The sequence below is a fragment of the Ramularia collo-cygni genome, assembly GCF_900074925.1.
Source record: "Ramularia collo-cygni strain URUG2 genome assembly, contig: RCC_scaffold02, whole genome shotgun sequence".
NCBI lineage: Eukaryota > Fungi > Ascomycota > Dothideomycetes > Mycosphaerellales > Mycosphaerellaceae > Ramularia > Ramularia collo-cygni.
In genome coordinates, this window is record NW_019716256.1 from 1,335,415 (window position 1) to 1,352,524 (window position 17,110).

General features: G+C 52.2%; 8 protein-coding genes; 2 read left to right on the forward strand and 6 right to left on the reverse strand.

Moving 5' to 3' along the window:
* Positions 1 to 109: 109 nt before the first annotated feature.
* RCC_02074 (probable Golgi apparatus membrane protein TVP18) lies at positions 110 to 727 on the reverse strand (the record flags this gene model as incomplete). XM_023767357.1 has 4 exons in its annotated part: positions 110 to 410; positions 467 to 559; positions 622 to 637; positions 691 to 727. 4 exons carry the CDS (start codon positions 725 to 727, stop codon positions 110 to 112), a joined length of 447 nt encoding a protein of 148 aa, XP_023623125.1.
* Positions 728 to 1,834: 1,107 nt separating this feature from the next.
* RCC_02075 (probable Nuclear transport factor 2) lies at positions 1,835 to 2,447 on the reverse strand (the record flags this gene model as incomplete). XM_023767358.1 has 5 exons in its annotated part: positions 1,835 to 1,951; positions 2,015 to 2,188; positions 2,247 to 2,311; positions 2,364 to 2,381; positions 2,441 to 2,447. The coding sequence occupies 5 exons, from the start codon at positions 2,445 to 2,447 to the stop codon at positions 1,835 to 1,837; spliced, it is 381 nt and encodes a 126-aa protein (XP_023623126.1).
* A 373-nt stretch (positions 2,448 to 2,820) lies between these two features.
* RCC_02076 (probable actin-related protein) lies at positions 2,821 to 5,498 on the forward strand (the record flags this gene model as incomplete). XM_023767359.1 has 5 exons in its annotated part: positions 2,821 to 2,863; positions 2,989 to 3,067; positions 3,339 to 3,726; positions 3,777 to 4,655; positions 4,707 to 5,498. The coding sequence occupies 5 exons, from the start codon at positions 2,821 to 2,823 to the stop codon at positions 5,496 to 5,498; spliced, it is 2,181 nt and encodes a 726-aa protein (XP_023623127.1).
* A 125-nt stretch (positions 5,499 to 5,623) lies between these two features.
* Positions 5,624 to 6,481, reverse strand: RCC_02077 (uncharacterized protein; the record flags this gene model as incomplete). XM_023767360.1 has 2 exons in its annotated part: positions 5,624 to 6,376; positions 6,428 to 6,481. The coding sequence occupies 2 exons, from the start codon at positions 6,479 to 6,481 to the stop codon at positions 5,624 to 5,626; spliced, it is 807 nt and encodes a 268-aa protein (XP_023623128.1).
* A 748-nt stretch (positions 6,482 to 7,229) lies between these two features.
* On the reverse strand, positions 7,230 to 10,194 carry RCC_12136 (uncharacterized protein; the record flags this gene model as incomplete). XM_023767361.1 has 2 exons in its annotated part: positions 7,230 to 9,142; positions 9,192 to 10,194. 2 exons carry the CDS (start codon positions 10,192 to 10,194, stop codon positions 7,230 to 7,232), a joined length of 2,916 nt encoding a protein of 971 aa, XP_023623129.1.
* Positions 10,195 to 12,959: 2,765 nt separating this feature from the next.
* RCC_02079 (uncharacterized protein) lies at positions 12,960 to 13,625 on the reverse strand (the record flags this gene model as incomplete). The annotated part of the gene is made up of 1 exon (XM_023767362.1): positions 12,960 to 13,625. One exon carries the CDS (start codon positions 13,623 to 13,625, stop codon positions 12,960 to 12,962), a length of 666 nt encoding a protein of 221 aa, XP_023623130.1.
* A 651-nt stretch (positions 13,626 to 14,276) lies between these two features.
* Positions 14,277 to 15,164, forward strand: RCC_02080 (uncharacterized protein; the record flags this gene model as incomplete). Its single annotated transcript, XM_023767363.1, has 1 exon — positions 14,277 to 15,164. The coding sequence occupies one exon, from the start codon at positions 14,277 to 14,279 to the stop codon at positions 15,162 to 15,164; it is 888 nt and encodes a 295-aa protein (XP_023623131.1).
* A 197-nt stretch (positions 15,165 to 15,361) lies between these two features.
* RCC_02081 (related to aromatic amino acid aminotransferase and related proteins) lies at positions 15,362 to 17,046 on the reverse strand (the record flags this gene model as incomplete). XM_023767364.1 has 2 exons in its annotated part: positions 15,362 to 15,914; positions 15,968 to 17,046. The coding sequence occupies 2 exons, from the start codon at positions 17,044 to 17,046 to the stop codon at positions 15,362 to 15,364; spliced, it is 1,632 nt and encodes a 543-aa protein (XP_023623132.1).
* Between the last annotated feature and the right edge of the window lie 64 nt (positions 17,047 to 17,110).

Here is a 17,110-nt window from a genome sequence, read left to right on the forward strand (position 1 = left end):
AGCTGCCGCCCATGCACGGTATTCGAAGCCAGGCCAGCCATGCGAGTCATTGAATTATTGCTCATCCTTCACGCAGTTTGCAGACAGCCGCGCATCTTCATTCACTTATTCAAACAATCATCTGAGCGACACCTTGCCCACCCAGTGTCTTACTGCTCTGGAACTCCTGGCCCTTGAAACCTGCCAGCGCATAGAAGAACGCAGCTATGAGCAGTACCACGGCCACTGCAATCAGCGATGTCGTTTGCGCGGCAATAGATATCCACTGGATCGCAGACATGGCGAAGTAAATACCGGCGCGCATGTAGTTGGTCTCGAATCGTCGGATGAAGCCATCGAATGCAKGCGATGTTGGGCAGATTCGGAGGAGGATGGGTATCTCAATGAAGATAATCACAAAGGCAGAGATGCTGTTGCAACTGGTTAGCGGGGACGCCGGGCGCGTTCTGCCTTTGGGATGCCTCACAAGCAGATGACACTGAAGAGGATCACAATGTTGAAGTGGAAGATGTTGGCGATTCCCAGAGCGAAGCATAGGAGTACGCAGAGGATTCCGGTCCTGTGGGTTCACGTTAGATTGTTCCCATTTCGGTGCGATTTATCCAGCGTCAATCTGCATACCATTGGCCGTAAATGCCTAGAATGTGCCTGTCAGCGCATGTCCAACTTGAAGCTATTGTCCCAACCTACTGAAGTTCCGCGACCTGAATTCGTCTGCGATGGTCATGATTGCGAATCTAGCAGCTCTCTCTCCAGCCCTTTGATATTTAACGCTCAAGTGTGTATGGCGTGTTCGTGGTCGCAGACAGGAGGGTTGGCTGTTGAAGCTGTCTTCGGAATCGCTGACGTCGAATGGGGTGGGTTTCGAGGTTGCGTAGCAGCGGTGGACGCAAAGATGACTTTCACGTTCGATTCAACCTGAATGCCGGTGGCAATGGTGCGAGGCGCAGTCGAGAACTGAGGTTGCCTAGAGTGAGTCGGATGTAAACAGCTTGCGACGCAACGCCCAGAGAAGGCATGGTACGAGTCTCCAACGGCCAAGGGGTCCACGTGAGAATTGTTCGAGCTTGCAATTAATTATCACGAAATAACTTCCACAAAACAAGGCCAAAATTGCCAGCAGTCTTGAGCCAGAAAGCACAAAGTAAATATTTCGAGGTCTGCACAAGATTTCAAGACCTGGAGAGCGCCACGAACGGACGGGAGCGATGTGAAACGGAAAAACTGCATACTACATGGACACGATAGGAGGGCATGTGTTTGCAAGACTTCGATTACCAGGTCGCCAGCACATGTATAGGGGGCAGGAAGCAGATGGTAACCACCAGCCACGCCATCTCGAATGCGACTAAACCTGTCTCTTGAAGGGAGATCATGGTGCGTGATCCGAGATGACACATCTCCATTGATGGTTTACTTTTGGGGCTTCTTCGGGCTCGAAGACCGCCCATGTCTGCCATTCTGCGGGGCGCCTTTTCGCGCAACGACCGCTGTGGCTTACCATGAATGTGGGTGAAGAAATGATCGGTATGCCACTCTTCTGGTTGTGTCGTGGAAGCTGTAATCTGGTGATATGCACACGAGGTATTGCGCGCGAGAAATATCAAGATTCGTCCTTGTACTGCACTCCTTACACTTGTCATCTGCTTCGGCAGCAGTCTTGTCCGAGAGAAAGGTGATTTGTCTTTCGCAGCTTTTGCTGACCGCCACCGTTTGATCTCTCGCGCATGGAACCCCAAAATTCCGCGCTCGGCATCACGAACATGCCTCCGGCTATCATCAAGTCATGGTATCTGCATCTCTTGCCAGCACGCCCTCTGCGATTCCTCTTCCATCATGCAGCCGGGTAGACCAGTCGGAAGACGTCGTTGAAGATGTAGTAGCTGCCACTACCATTGGGCAAGAGCTGGAATGTCTGCACATAGCTCATTGGCCGTCTCTCTTCCTCGACCTAGGTGATAGCCGTATGTCAGATCTCAACACCTTCTCTCAAACATATCAAGAGCATACTCACCAACAGAGCACCGCTCACAATGACCAAGATTCCGCCGGTTGTGTTGCTAGGCTGCGCATCGAGGGTGGAAACCTGGTGCTCAACCTTCTGGAATGGTAGACCTTGCAGCTTCTCTACAATCTGGACCTGGCCCTGACATGCTGAAGACTCAAATGTGAGCATAGAGTCGGGTTGCTGCGGGGTACATTAGTGCTTTGTGACCGTCGTGGCTGTTGTCGCAAGAGTCGCATACGTAGAGGGCACTGAGCTGGGAGCGGTCGGCATCGAAGGTCTTGTAGTAGAACTCCACGAACTGCTCTGCAGAGACATTAGATAGGCGTCGTGGGCTGCCATGTGGTCCAGTACATACTCGCGATGTTCTCGAAGTCTGGAAGATGCTCCGTTAGTCGCCAATATATTGGGCACGCGAGGGGTGCAGTGACTTACCCGACATGTTGGCTGCTGGTATTAGCGAGGTTCGTTGAAAGGATGTGCAGTAGATGATGTTTGATGTTTGGTTAAGTTAGACTCAGTTGTCGGAAGTTGCGTTCAGCTGTGGAAGGAGCGCCCCGCGTGGATGCCTCAGGAATCAAAAATGGTCCTTGCTTTCTCCAACTTCACACGATGCTGGCCATCAATGATCATCCACCATAGGGATTGCCGTTTCACTTAACTTGTTGCTGACCCTTGCGAGCGTCATTCTGAACCAGGAGGCTCAATTTGATACTGACATCGATCATTCACGTGTTTGACAAGTGCGCCTCACAAAGAACATCCACGGCCGGTCGCATGTTCATTGTCTCGAACATTACCACAAGCGAGTCAATATGGTCGGAAAGAAATCAGGACGTGCGCTTTTGCGCGRAGAAGGTATGCGTGGCGCCAAATCTGTTTCTGACATCGCCATCCGAGACAAGATTCTTCAGCCATTCTATCCTCCCTTTCCATCCGGGAAAGGCATCGTGCATGCCATACACATGCTGATCATCTCATAGGCCTGCAACGCACCGACAATTCGTTGCAATTCTCAAACTGGCCTATGGTGCAGATGATCAATCAGAAAAACTACTACACGTGAGCTCATCCCGAACACGTCTTGCGTCTTTTGATTTCCCTACATTCTTCGCGTTGCTTCCTTTTGACTCCGCTGCGATATTTGGTCATGGTGGCCCGGCAAATTCTCGACGGGCTAAGAAAGGGCAAAAAGGTCGTATATGCTCTCAATGTGCAATATGTCAAGAGGTACCACGACTGACCTTTCCATCCTCTGCCCCACACTGCGCGAGACCATGCAACTTGACTCCCACCTGACTTCGTAGCAACCACTGACTTTGAAGACAAACAGCGAATTTCTCAAACGTGATGACCAAGTTCTTGCACTTCGACTACAGCAGGAAGAGAGACTCGACCGCCGCAAAAAGGCTGCTGTTGACTTGGATCGCGCACGAGCTCAAAATGGCCAAGAAGGCCCGTATCCAGATGTCGACCCTGACATGGATGAGGATGTTGCCATGGATGATGTGGACGGCGAAAACTATGGATCGAAGACCATCATCATTCATGTTGGAAGTCAGAATTTGCGACTTGGGCTTGCCACAGATGCTTTGCCGAAGACTGTGCCTATGGTCATTGCGAGGAGAGCTGATAAAACAGAAGCTGAGGATTCAGAGCCTGKACCAAAACGTGTGAAACTGGACGAGGATGCACCATCGGAGGAGTGGTTTGGTGAAGAGGTATCAGCTCACGTGTTCGATTCCAAACTCAGACTGCTGACCTTTTGCAGTTTTCAAAAGAATACGACAGTATGGCGACTGCTTTCAAGTCCAACAGAAGACAGAACAAACGCCGTGTGCTGCCCAATTCACGCGAGCTGGTCACGAAATGGAACAGCACTACACAACCAGATATCATCTCGGAACACAATGACCCTCTGCGGGTCGACTGGACTGAGCTGCCAGCAAATCCTGCGAACGCTCCAAACTACATTGTTGGAGCTGCCGCGCTTCGCATCCCSGAAAACTCCAAGCCTAAATATCGCTTAAGTTGGCCTGTGCGTTATGGCTGGCTGAATGAGAGAGACTACACCAGTCGAACCACATTACTCCGAGACTTCTTCCTCATCATCGAGGAAAGTATCAAAAACGAGCTCGAATTGCCACACAAGAAGGACTGGAGCCAGTACAGCTGCGTGTTTCTCATTCCAGATCTTTACGAAAAGACACTAGTTGCAACGATCCTGCAAGAGCTCATTCGAGACTTTGGCTTTGCGCGAATATCTTTCATGCAGGAGTCCTTGGCTGCAACATTTGGCGCAGGGTTCAGCACGGCGTGTATCGTTGATGTTGGCGCTCAGAAGACGACAGTGTGCTGCATCGAAGACGGCATGTGCTTCGAGGAGTCTCGGGTGAATCTCAAGTTTGGCGGCTACGATGTGACACAGACATTTGTGAAGATGATGCTCTACGATCATTTCAACTACAGCGAGTTTAACCTCATGCGTCGACACGACTTCCTCTTGGCCGAAGAGCTAAAGGCGAAATTCACGTCCTTGCACGATGACAACATTACTGTCCAGCTGCACGACTTCCATCTCCGTGCCCACGGACAGGAAACTCGCAAATACCAATTCAAGATATACGATGAAGGGTACTTGGCGCCGCAGGTAAGATCTTCCGTCTCTAGTCTCATTAGTTGCAGCACTAACGACGTACAGGGCTTCTTCAAACCCGAGATCTTCGACAACTCCGAGAAGCTCGCAGGACGCCGCAAGCTAATCGGCCGGTCTGTAGACTTGTATGACGGAACACCAAATGATCCCATGTCGGCCGCTCAGAAACAAGTCTACGAACACGTTCATCGTCACATGCCGTCCGCCGTGGTGGAGCCCCCGAGCAAGCCAAACGTACACCCCGGCACCCCACTTTCAGCACCATCTACTGCTGTCACAGCTACCCCAAGTAAGCCGCGACTACTTCCAATTCCAGGTCACGTCAACGGCGATAACGATGCTACGCCACGTTCATCAGTCGCCGGATCGCCTCCTCCAGAAGACTCCGGCACACCTCTTCCCAACGGCGAGGCTGGCGAAGACCAGGAAATGGGCAACGCTTCCTCTCAGCCATCGTACGACATTGAGATTGCCGAACGCACCGTGCCTGTTATGAACTTGCATGGCGCGATTCTGGTTTCCATCGACAATGCCGCTAATGGTGATGAGCGCAAGAAGCGCGACTTCCTTGGCAGTATCATGCTCATCGGCGGCGGCTCCAAAACTCCTAATCTGCAGAGTTATCTMGAACTGCAGCTACGTGCTGCCATGCCACAGTATCCAAAGGAGATTCTTGTGGCCCCACCCCCGAGAGATCTGGATCCCTCGGTCATTGCGTGGAAGGGCGGGAGTGTATTCGGGAAGTTGAGGATGACGAACGATAGTTGGATATCACCGCTGGAGTACGATCGGCTGGGAAGCAGGATTCTCAATTACAAGTGCATGTGGCATTGGTAAAGTATGATATGGGGGTGTTTGAATCAGGCTAATAGCCAGGGAGTGTCTCACATCAACAGCTACCGTATCCCGGTCCCACAAAGCACCAAGTACCCATCAATTCATGTGTTGTCACACCGTTGGCCTTAGCTGACCATAAAGTCCTGCTCCGCCAGCATCATCGGTAATTCGCGCTCGCTCGGATACGCCACCAAGTTTGGCAAGATTTCAATCACATCGCACTCTTCGACTCTGCCCCCTGTCTCAACAAACTCCCCGCATTTGAGGTGCGTTTCGCCGGTCATTGTCCATTCAAACTCGTCCGCAACGCCTTGTTGGAACGATGGTTCTCTAAAGCCCCAAAATTTGCCCTCTTTGATCGGCGGCTGTGAGATATACATTTTGCGCCACGAAGCTTCGGGATGCTTCAAGGCAGGGGTGCCAAAACACTTTCGTAGCTCGAGTAACGTTCCTCCTCCGTATTCTGTCCCGTCATCAACCGCGGTCAAACTGGAGATCTCGAAGACCAACGGATTGATCTGGCCGTTTTGCAGGAGGCTTTGGGAACGGATGCCCTGTGGCGGCGTGTCAGGCACGATGTAGTCACAATCAACTATTTTTGGCCATTTGCGAAAGGGAAGGTGGAGTTTGTCATCGTATAGCCAGCAGAACTCAGCTTTCGTCGGAGCAAGGAACAGCATCTGTTGAAGTGTGGTGCTCTTGGTGATGACGTCCTTCCATTTGCGCGAAACTCGTTGGGCCAGTAGTAGGTCCCTCATCGGCAGGTACTTCAAGATATTCTCGARGAGCTCGGTAGTGAGAAAGACGGCCGCCATGGTACTGTTTCGGGACGCCGAGCGTGTGACTCGGTCGCTCACAATGATGACCTTGGCTCGCTTCTGTGACACGTCGTCAGCGTCTGTGACTTGTGAGATCTACGGGTAACTCACCTGACTGCCGCGAAATGCATCTCCACTGGCTGCTTGGCGCTTGGATGGAGGCATCGTGGTTGATTTGAGGGTGGTGTTGAGAGAGTGTTGTTTGTGAGAGTGTCTTGAGTTGGAGAGTGTGTGAGTCGAGCAATTGTTGAGAGTTTGTGTGTGATGCTTGAGATGTTGTGTGGTGCTGAGGGAGGTGTCGACTGTCGAGAGTCACGTTGAGAGTATGTTTCGAAGTGTGTGTGGCGGACGTTGAAAATGATGTTTCGACGGCGTTGGGTGTCTGGTTTTGAGAGTGATGATGAGAGTGATGATGAGAGTGATGATGAGAGTGATGATGAGAGTAATGGTGAGAGTGATGATGAGAGTGATCGCTTCAGTGCACGTCGATAATGTTGCCTGCAAGTGGTGATGTTGAGAGAGAATCCGAGCTTGAGGTGAGGTCGCGTTTGTGGTCGATGCAGTGAAGTAAAGCAAAGAGGTCACAATACTCAACATCAACAGAACTTTATCTGACGGTGTCAAAGTGAAGCTTCACATCAATGCAACACATGCCAAATTCAAGACCGCCAGATCACCTGACCACAAAAATCGATGGGAACAATTTCAAACAATCGAGCATGGACGGTACATCATTCATCAGCAAAGACCAACAGGAAATGTACCCACTTAGCTAAAAGGAGCGTCTAGTGCCATTGTGGTAGCACGCCCTACCTACGACTTCTCAAAATCGACACAGCTTTGCTTTTGTCTTTCCAACACCGGGTACGCCAACATTCCCAACAATTACATATGTACCATTCTTGAACTTCGACTAGGAAGTCGTCAGCTCATCCGCCTGCTTGACGATAACATCGCCCTCGTCAGGCGCTGCGCCGCCTAGGTAAGCGGTTTGCTTCTCTTGCGATCCATCAGGCTGTGTAGTCTTCATAGTAGTCTCTCCTGTCTGTACAGCCTCATCGCGCCCCTCATACTTCGCGGGTCCTGCGCCAGCAGCAGCAAGAGCGGCTTCAAGCTCCGCCTGAGAACCAAGGTGCTCACCAGCAGCAGTGCCAGGTGTGTCGGAGTTACTGATTGTAGTGGCAAGCTCCTGTGGGGAGAGAGGAGACATGGGTGGAGCCGCAGCATCGGTATTTTCAAGGCCATTTGAAGAAAGAGTCTTCTCGAGTTCGTGGACTGTGGTCTGAGGCTCCTTATTCTCCTTGTCGTGGACATGAATTTCATCCTCTTCGTCAATAGTCCAGACTGTGATCAGAGGCGACATGGCGAATGTCAAGGAGGATTTTCTGTCAGATACAGGAGCGGCGGCAGGCTTGCGTCTTGGTGGACCCTTGGCGCGACCCTTGCGTGCGTCGGTGAGCGGCACTCTCTCCGCTTCCTCCTGGACTTCAGGCTCTGCCGCCTTGGGTGGTGGACCTTGAGGTCCGAGCTTGAGACGGTTGTTGAGGTCGTTCATGAACCCTGCCTTGATAGAAGAGAGCTTCTCCCCGGCAGGCCTGGCAGGTACTGCTGGTTTGGCCTTGGGCGCAGGTGGAGATGTAACAGTCTCGTCGATCGAGCGTCTCTGCTCAGATTGACTCATACGGGCAGGGCGCGCAGGGATAGCCGGTTTGGCCTTTTCGGGTGATCTTTCATGGCCATGTTCGGCTTCAGAGGAGCTCACCTCCTGTCCAAGCCTGCTTTGTCGCTGCGGGCGCGATGGCACTGCCGGTCGATCATCTGTAGGACTGATAACCTCGTCTTCCTGAGGACCAGCAACGGTCGTTTCTAATCGTACGCTCTCGGGTGTGTCCTCCCACACATCAGAACTGGGGAAACGGTGGGCCCCAGGTCTCTCATGATGCAAATCATGCACAGCCTTGAACTGCGGCTTCATGAAGGTCTTACTGTCGCTGAGCATATCATGCGGGTTCTGATTGATGCGTTTTGCTTCCTGCTCCGGGGTCTCGAAGGTTGATGTTGATGGTTTTGACGAATCGACAGGCTCAGGCTCAGGCTGCTGACGTTCCAAATCAGGAGTAGAAACGGTGGTTGAATAATGCAGCGAGGCAGGTGTATCTTCCCAAACATCTTGACTCGGGAAATGATGATGGGCCAGATCGGGCCTCTTCTTCAACACCTTCTTGCGCACATCGCCCTCCTCTTCATCCTCGGGGAACAATGGCTCGTACTCCTCGATTTCCTCCAGTGGAGTGCCAACGCCGGCATGATGCTGCTCCTCGTGCGAGGCGTATCGGTGCAAAGATCCACCGGTGTAGTTCACAGCCGCTGCTCCATGCACGCTACTGGGTCTGCTAGACGGGCGACTGCTGTTCCGGCGTCCCGAGTGACCGTGATCGCTGTCGTAGAAATCGTCCGGATGAGGCTCAAAATCTACAGCCGCGTGCATGAAAGCGCTGCTTGGCCGTTTTACAATCTCGTCAGAAGCCAAGATTGGTGTCCCATCGGTGTTTTCGTGCTCGTGCTCGTCATCAGTATCACCGCGTAGAGCTTTACTGCGTCGTCTTGGAGATGCATGCGGCTCGTCGTCCATGGCGTCTTCTGGGCGGAGGCGATTCTTGTCCGCGAAAAAGCCAACTTTGCCGCGAGCGGCCGCAGACTCGCTGCTGGAGGCTCTTTTCTTCCGCTCATTGGCGTCGGCGTTCTGCGGCGTTCCCACGCGAGAGTTGTACTCTTCGGTGGCCTCAAAGGCATCGTCTTCGTCGGGCGTTCCCGGTGCTGCAGCGTCTTTCAAATTGTCAGTAGGGTAGCGTGAAAGTGACTGCATGAAACCTACCAGAGAAATCGCCATGGATCAGCCTGTTCAGCTGATCATCGCTCAACGCAGTCTCAGGCTTGGGAAGATGCTGGTGGTGGTAACCCTCCTTGACTGCTTCTTGAGGGTGTTTCCTGATCCACTCCTGCTCAAACTGATCCTGGTGATCTTGATCATGACGTATACCATAGCTGTCGGGTGGGCCATACTCGTGCCTGGAGCTCTTTTTCCTGTGGTGGTTCTTGTTCGAACCGTCGTTGAAGAATCCAATGCCCGGAGCATGWTGAGACATGGCAGTCGCAGGTGAGGGAGCCTGAGCGTCACCAGCCCAGCGATTTAGCGGGATCTGCTGTCCAATCTCCGGAATGCCATGCTCGTGGTCATCTCCTCCATGAACGCTACCCGGACGGGAGGTAGTGCGCTCCAGCGGCTGCAGGCTTGTCGAGGAGCGGTTGAAGCTGGCCTTGGCACGGAGGCTCTGGTCGATTGATGGTGGACGACGGGGCTCATTACTGGCCACACGACGCATGGGCGAAGATGTACCATCCTGGGGAGGTAGCTTATGGACATCGTCCGCAGGTCTAGCGCGTCCAATGCCTGCCGCTGCGGCCTGCGTTGAATCGGTACTCGTCACGGTATGAATCTGCCTCTTCGCGGTTGATTGAGGCACCGAGGCACGCGGCTGGTGCATTGGCAAATCGACCGAGACATTCGTAGTCTGCGCTGCGTCGCCAGATACTCCATGTGCTTCTGCGGGAAGCTGATCAAAGCTGGAGTATTCATCGCCCTCATGACCAATATCTGGCAAGCTCACGCTTGGTGGACGGCGGGGCAGCTCTTCGCTCGTGCGTCCCCTGCGGACCTGGGGTTTGCTTCCCAAAGAAGTGGGCGGGAAGTTCAAAGGCGATCGAGTGCCGCGATCGGGAGAGGGATCCGTGTTGCGAATCGGACGAGGCGGAATCAATGGCGTCTCGTTTTTGGCTTGACTCCGCTGCGGGCGAGGCGGAATGTGTGGTGTAGACATGCTGTCAAGGGTCGAGTCGAGGTGCTGAAGACTGAAGACTGCAGGATCTTGTTAGTGGGCGTGTTCCCGCCAATTGCAAAAGCTATACAGCGGAATTGCGAGGGCAAAGCGAGGGCAGCAAAACTACGGTTGGAGCTTCCAAGACGGTTGCAAGGCCTTTCCATCCATACCGTCCCAGCTGCAGCACACCGCCATTGAGGCCTAAATGCCCGAAATTCACTCAATGCACGCGCCTGTTTTGGCGGCATGCAGACTCTGAGCAGAGATCGCCGTGCTGGTCGGGCTTACATTTGTTGGGGTTTGGTACACACCAGAGTGTTGAGTTTGTATTCGAGAATAAGGATGAAGGCTGACTGAAAACGGGAGGTGGATGAGTGGTGACACAAAGAAGAAAGCAGGTCAGCAAGTGTCAATCCCAAGTGATCAAGTGATGCTCAAGCCTCCAACAGGTTGTACCTGGAAATGACCTAAAGGGAAGTACAGCACAGTCTCCCCTCGCCCAGACCCAGCCAATTAGAAGCCCCCTGATAAAATCGCGCAAGCCGACGGTACCAGCATCTCGATTTGTCCCTCACTCTGTAAAGTATTGCTCACGCGCCGCAGCCGACCTAACTCTCCACCATCGTCCATCAAACACATGTCTGCGGGAGCAACGGCAGGTGTCCTCATCGGCATTGAGATGTCCTGGCCAAAGGACGAGCAGTTCGCTGCGGAATGACATGCGAGTCACCTCATAGGCTCATGGTCAAACTCTGCTCCGCGGGGCTTTGGCGACGACATTTTCACCCCGCGCAGTCGTTTGCAGGTCACGATCCCCCCGTTGCACCGCCAAGCAGAACGTTCACCGCCAAGCTGGCAGGGTTGTTGCAAAGCATCGCATGGCCCAATGGGGGAGGTTGTCGTCAATGGCTGCATTTTTGGGGCAGCACAAGTGCTCTCTCGCAATCGTCATTATGGCTGAATGCGGGACTCCAAGATCGAGGAGCTCTTATCTTCTGTCACGCGATTGTGATGGCAAGCATCGTGCGCCAATCTCTGAGGAGCCCGTCATCAATCTGGTCTCTAGCTGCGCTGGAGCGGGTCTCCAATGCACACCAAGTCCCATACCAAGTCTCGATTCTGGCCGCCGCGTCACCTTTTTCTTTGCCGTGCTTCGTTGCGATTCTACACTCCATGTCGCGAAGGATCTGGTGGCATGAGTTTGCTCATGGCTTGGCCACTTGAAGACTTCGTTTGTACTTTGCTGCACTCGGTTTCCGATGTGCTCCTCGCGTTCTACCAGCTAACAGAGATGATATCGGGATGCTCAACCCAGTCCGATGGCTGATCCGGCTCAAAATTCATTCGCCCGACGATCTAGGTGACGAGACCTTCTATTGATGTCCTTCTGCTGTTCGTTAAATGCACGAAGGTCCGAGAAGACAAAGTTCTGAGGCTCAGCGTATCTCGATGCCGTGAGCGCCATTCCTATGATCCTGCTCTGGCAAGCTTGTCAGAGTAGTATGAGTGAATACTGGCGAGCATTCGCACAAGTGGTCTACACCCGATCTCAAGGTGTTCTCCTCTAGCCGCAAGCTTCGAGCCATGATCGCCTGTCACTTGTGGCGTTTTCCAAGTCCGCTTCGGAGGACGAAGTACCTACAGCAGTAGGCATAGTACCGTCATTTTGATTTCAGCTTCAATTGGCACAAAGTCCGGGGGACCCTCCAAATGTTCAAGCGACGACCGCGAGCAGCGTGTTGATATCGGGCCTGACTCAGTGTGTATGTTACCATGATGTAAGCCTGATCTTACATCACACTGTTCTGACTTGTGATCTGGCGCTGTAAATGAGTTGACGTTGAATGTCCACAGAACATACCAAAGTGGATACCTGTTGGTYGGAATAAGGTTTCCCAAGCGTTGTCACATGAAAGAGCCTCCGTGTGGCAGGGGTGCTGATGATGCGAAGCAGATGTCATAGAGCACGTMTMGTTACTTTGCCAATCGAAGCATCTTGGACATTTTCTGAAAGCGCGTACAATGTCACAATATCACCGCTCGCTTTTTCTCCTTTCAGTCGCTTCATGGTTTCCTTGAGTAGGTGCGACTTCCGAACGTACCTACCTACTCTATGGTGGCCGTTAGGCAGGTACGTTCGAGAGTTCGTCATTTTGCATGGTTTACTTCGCGAAACTCCAAGAGACACGATTCTATCAGCCTGCACTACGGTCAGCTACAGCTACGGGAAACCTTAGCCAAAAGCGCTTGCGGATGGCACAATCAAGCCGAGATCTAAATTGTGCGCAGAGCTCGAGTGGTGTGCCAATGCGAGCCTATTTTCCTCCAAAGTAAATGCGGACTGTAGGCTTCTCTTCATTACGTCTTTTTACTTTAGGTAGATAGATCGGAGCGAATTCTCTTGCCTGTTTCTAAAAAGGGCGGAGGTCGAGGAGTGAAAAAGGAGACAAATGATGAATTCCTATGTAAGACTGTTGGTTCATCTATACACAAATTTTGCAGAAAGGAGGAGAGGTGTACTAGATGCCTAGGTATACTTCGCGATCTCGCCGAAGTTCTAGACCGATATGCTAAGCAGCGCTGCACTCAATACGACAAACCCAGATTCTGTGAGGAGAGCCGCCCAGACGAAAGGGCCAGACATAGCGTAGAAGCGCATAGATGGCTCCTCGAGCTTACTATGTCAGCCGCATGCTTGCTCAATAGCACAACAAGCGATTCCATGAAATCGTAAGCCTTGTCGATGAAGCATTTTGCCTCGATGATCAAGAAGCAATATTCGCCACGATCGCAGTGTCTTGCAAGATCTTCTGGTGTTCCTCAATGCTCATGTCCCGGACAGATCTGAGTAGCTCAAATAGTTGGCCCAGCGTAAAGGGCCCTGGATGAGTTTTGTACCGAGACCTGTAGTATTTCCCATTCATCGAACCGTCTTCAACATGGACCACCACGCAGAGGACAAATGTAGTTGTCGCGATGACAATCTTACTCCAAGACTGGTCGGCCGGATAGTCTTTACCCGATCGCCCTGCATAGCCCATGATAGTGCCCCAGTCTTTTGCAAACTTCGCCATTCCTGTGCTGAGATAGAACACCATCTTCTGCATGTTCATGCTCTTCTTGGTCACTACTCTCCTGAACTCAAATGGTCGGATAAGAAGCTTCTTCGACTTCAGGCCGTTGATGAGCGGTCCAAATGTCTCGACGTGGTCTGGTGGAGCAACGGTCTGAAGGTTTTTTCTGACGCCCATGATGCGTAGAAGTGATGGAGCGATGGTGAAGATGTCGTTGAAAGCTCGGTTCACTCGCTGAGACCTGAAGATATCCGCCACTTCGAGGTTGGACATGATGTGCTGAAGAAGCTCGGGCATGGCGAAGACTCTGTTGGCGGCCGACGGCGGAGCAGCCCAGTTGCTGCTTGAGGATGTCATATTCTGAATTGATCTGTATCTTGGAGGTCTGCTCGAGGTAGCGTGTGATGATGTGGATTCAAGGGTCGACCGGAATCAGTCAATAGGGTGTGCGTTGTTTGGAAGCGGAGGAGGGATGGTGATTGATGAGAGCGGATTTAAGTAGCTGGCGATGCGGCGGTGCGACTCGTATCTTGGACGGCCAACGCTTTTAGCATGTGAATGCGCTCAGCGATCACCCTCTCGGCCTTGGCGGCTGCTCGCCTTACAGCGAGAATTTAGAACACTGATTTGTCTTGAGACACAGGTGCTGCTTGCTACTGAATACCAATCCTGCTCATCTGTAAGCCAATGAAGACTTGTTCTCGAGTTGAAGAGAGTTGGGCCAAAGACCAAGGACAGAAGCAAACGTCTAGGACGAAATGATGAATCAGCTTCCCATCCACCGACCTATCTCCTACTCAGATCCCTGAACGCGCTAGTCAAGGGGTTCCTTGGCTTGTCAGAGGGTTCTTGCTTGCCCTACGAATGTAGATAGGCAGGCGCAAGTCTCGGAAGGTGCGCATGAGAAGGAGGTAGCCACCGACTCAAATCCGCGTTTGTTATTTGCCTTCTATTTCTTCTCAAACGTTACATGTATTTGCCTTCTATTTCTTCTCAAACGCCAACAAAATGCACAGTATCAGCAAAAAGCGCAAGCTCAATCCACCTCGCGCTACTAGGAATATGGGCAGCAATCTCGCGAATGGTCTCTTGTCAGGCCTCACACAAGCTACATCGACACCGACTGTCACGGGTCAGTCCTCTTCAGTTCAAAGGGTCTTCTGCATTCCAGAATTACTTGAAGCTATCCTCGAAGTCGTGCCTCCGCTGGAGCTGTTCAAACTACAGCTGGTCAATCACGAATTCCACAACAACATCATGGGCTCGAGGTCCTTACAAGACTTGCGGCTCGAGGCGGCACTCAAGCCCTTGCCCCCCTTMACCCCGGAAGGCGAAACAATTTATGATTCTCTCGACCATCTCTTACACACATCCTTCTCTCCACTCGCAGAGAGACTTCGGCGCCAGCATTTTGTCCTTGGTCCATTCAGCTTCGTTATGCTCGCGAATGGAGGTGGAAAGCAGGCCAACGGCAACAAGCAAGTACCGGAGCTCCAGTTCGTCCTAGACTATAGCTGCCGCATTAAGCTTTCTCCCGACGGTTCTGCGCGTTCTGAAACCCCAAGCGATAAGCTTGGGCTTCAGATATGGAAAACGCACGCGAAGGCCAGAGCCAACCACAAGAGTGGCCAGTTCATTGGATACATGGGTAAGAACAAGCTCCATCCGCCCGACCAGACCTGKAGCTGCATGAACATGACCACCGACCGCAAGCCCTTCGACATCGCCGTGTGGGTTTTTGCGGATAGTGGGGACTTCTACAAGCACGTTGTGCGATTTGGAACAGGCCGCAGAACTATGCGAGATCTCTTTGATATCTTGACGGATGTTCTAGATCGCAGCATGGAGAGGCATGAGAACGAGGCTCAAATCGCCACCTGGAACGGGAAGTTTTAGATGGAAGCGACATTGATGAAGCGCATTTGCGGCGTGGATTTCCGCTATTGCTCGTATTAGCTTGAAGTTCAGGATCAAGGGAGGGAGGAGGAGGCTATGCCCTTCCGTGTTGGAGAACAAACGACATGCAGCGAGCTCCCTGTTAGGTCACGGTTTCGCAATGATGAGGTCTAGGACTACTTTGTACACACTTACCGCTAGGAGTTAATATCCAAATATGCTTTCGGTGACAAACCTGCAGTTACATCCTCTCCTATTTCAAGCTTTGCCCGGATGGTCTTCGAGCAGTCCGCAAGTCTGTTAAGGGCTTCCAGTATTTCACCAGTCTCCATCCAGGCCCAGCAGAGACGAATACAGTATCCAAAGCCATCTTTCAGCTCCGCACGCTGGAGACTTCCGGCATCGCCGGCTATGACAAACATGTGACCAAATGCAACCCGTAGATTGTAGTCCCGTAGAGCGATGGCGGCCAGATCCCTCGCATACACCCTATTCTCTGCAAAGATCCGAGGAGTACGTAGATAGCTGAAAAATCCACCGGCGATACCCGAGGTGTGCTTTGGTGCCTCATCAACATAGCCAAGTGGGATCAAAAGCTCTTCAACTGCTTTCATATAAACGTAGTAGCGCATGTGATACTCTGGTATCGCCACGTCGCTAATGTGCGATTGTAGACTGCCGGTACGTAGCATGTGTTCTACTATGGTTGACGCAAAGTGTGCTGGGTTGCCGCCGGAACGACTTGATCCTCTGCATCTCATCAGCCGCGATACCATCATGCTCATATCACACAGAACACCTACATCTGAGCAAGTTGCATGACCAAATCGGGCTGAGCCTCAACCCATCCTACCCGGATGCCTGGTCCGACAATCTTGGAGAATGAACCATTGCTAATCGCATTGCCGTAAGGAGTGGTTCCTGGCAGTGATCTATCAATATCAACGAGCCTGGCTGGTAGGAAGTCCATCGAATCTTCTACTAGGCTGTCACTTGCTGGCCAGCTCAGAAAGTCGTATACATCGTCAGAGATGAGCAAGATATCAAATGCTCGAGCTATCTCCACCAAGCGCTCACGCACGTCCGGCGGCATGGTTTTCGCACTCGGATTTGCAAAGGTCGTCGTGCAGTAAAGGACATACTTGTAGACGTGAGGATAACTCACGCCGGTCTTTGTAGCAGGCTGATCCGGCCAACCACTTTCACTTTCGGTCTTGCTGAGCTCATTCAGGAGAAAGTCGAGATCAATCCCATCCTGGCTACCTTCTGGGACGCCTTGTAGCCTTCCGCGGAAGCCACAGTCTTCAAAGATTGGACATGCCAGGAAGTACGTCGGCTCGACCATGAATACCCGGCGTGTATATGAAGGATCGGTAAATTTCAAGACAACATTCGCCAGAGATGCCGAAGCTCCATTCGTGACACAAATTCGCGATGCTTCCGTCGGTTCTGCAGAGAGTGCGTATACATCTGAGAGCCACTTTGCTATCTCGTTACGCAGCGGTGCATATCCTTGGCTAGGTCCATATCCTAGTATTGGTGTCATGTCGTTTCCTTCGGCTAAGACATCTTCGACGCCATTGCATATCTGCTTGCGAGCGCAAAGTCGAGCTGAGGGCCATCCTTTCTGGAGATCGAGCAGACCTTCGAATGGCCGGTGTTGTGTGGAGAACATTTCGTGTTGTGTTCGTGGTATTGCAGCGCCAGGAGAGAGCAGTCGGTGGATCACGCTCTGCAGAAGTCTGTCACCGTGAGTCATTGTTGTCGCATGGTCGCGATTGAGCTCAAAGTGAACTGCACGCGCTGATGGGAAATGGAGGGTGATGGAGAGAGAGATGGACCTGGCCGCTGCGATTAGATTTCGCCTAGCTAGTTTTGGCATGACATCGTTGTCGTCTTCATCTCCGCCCACTTTTCACATGTTATCTGCCAACGCATCCAAAGAT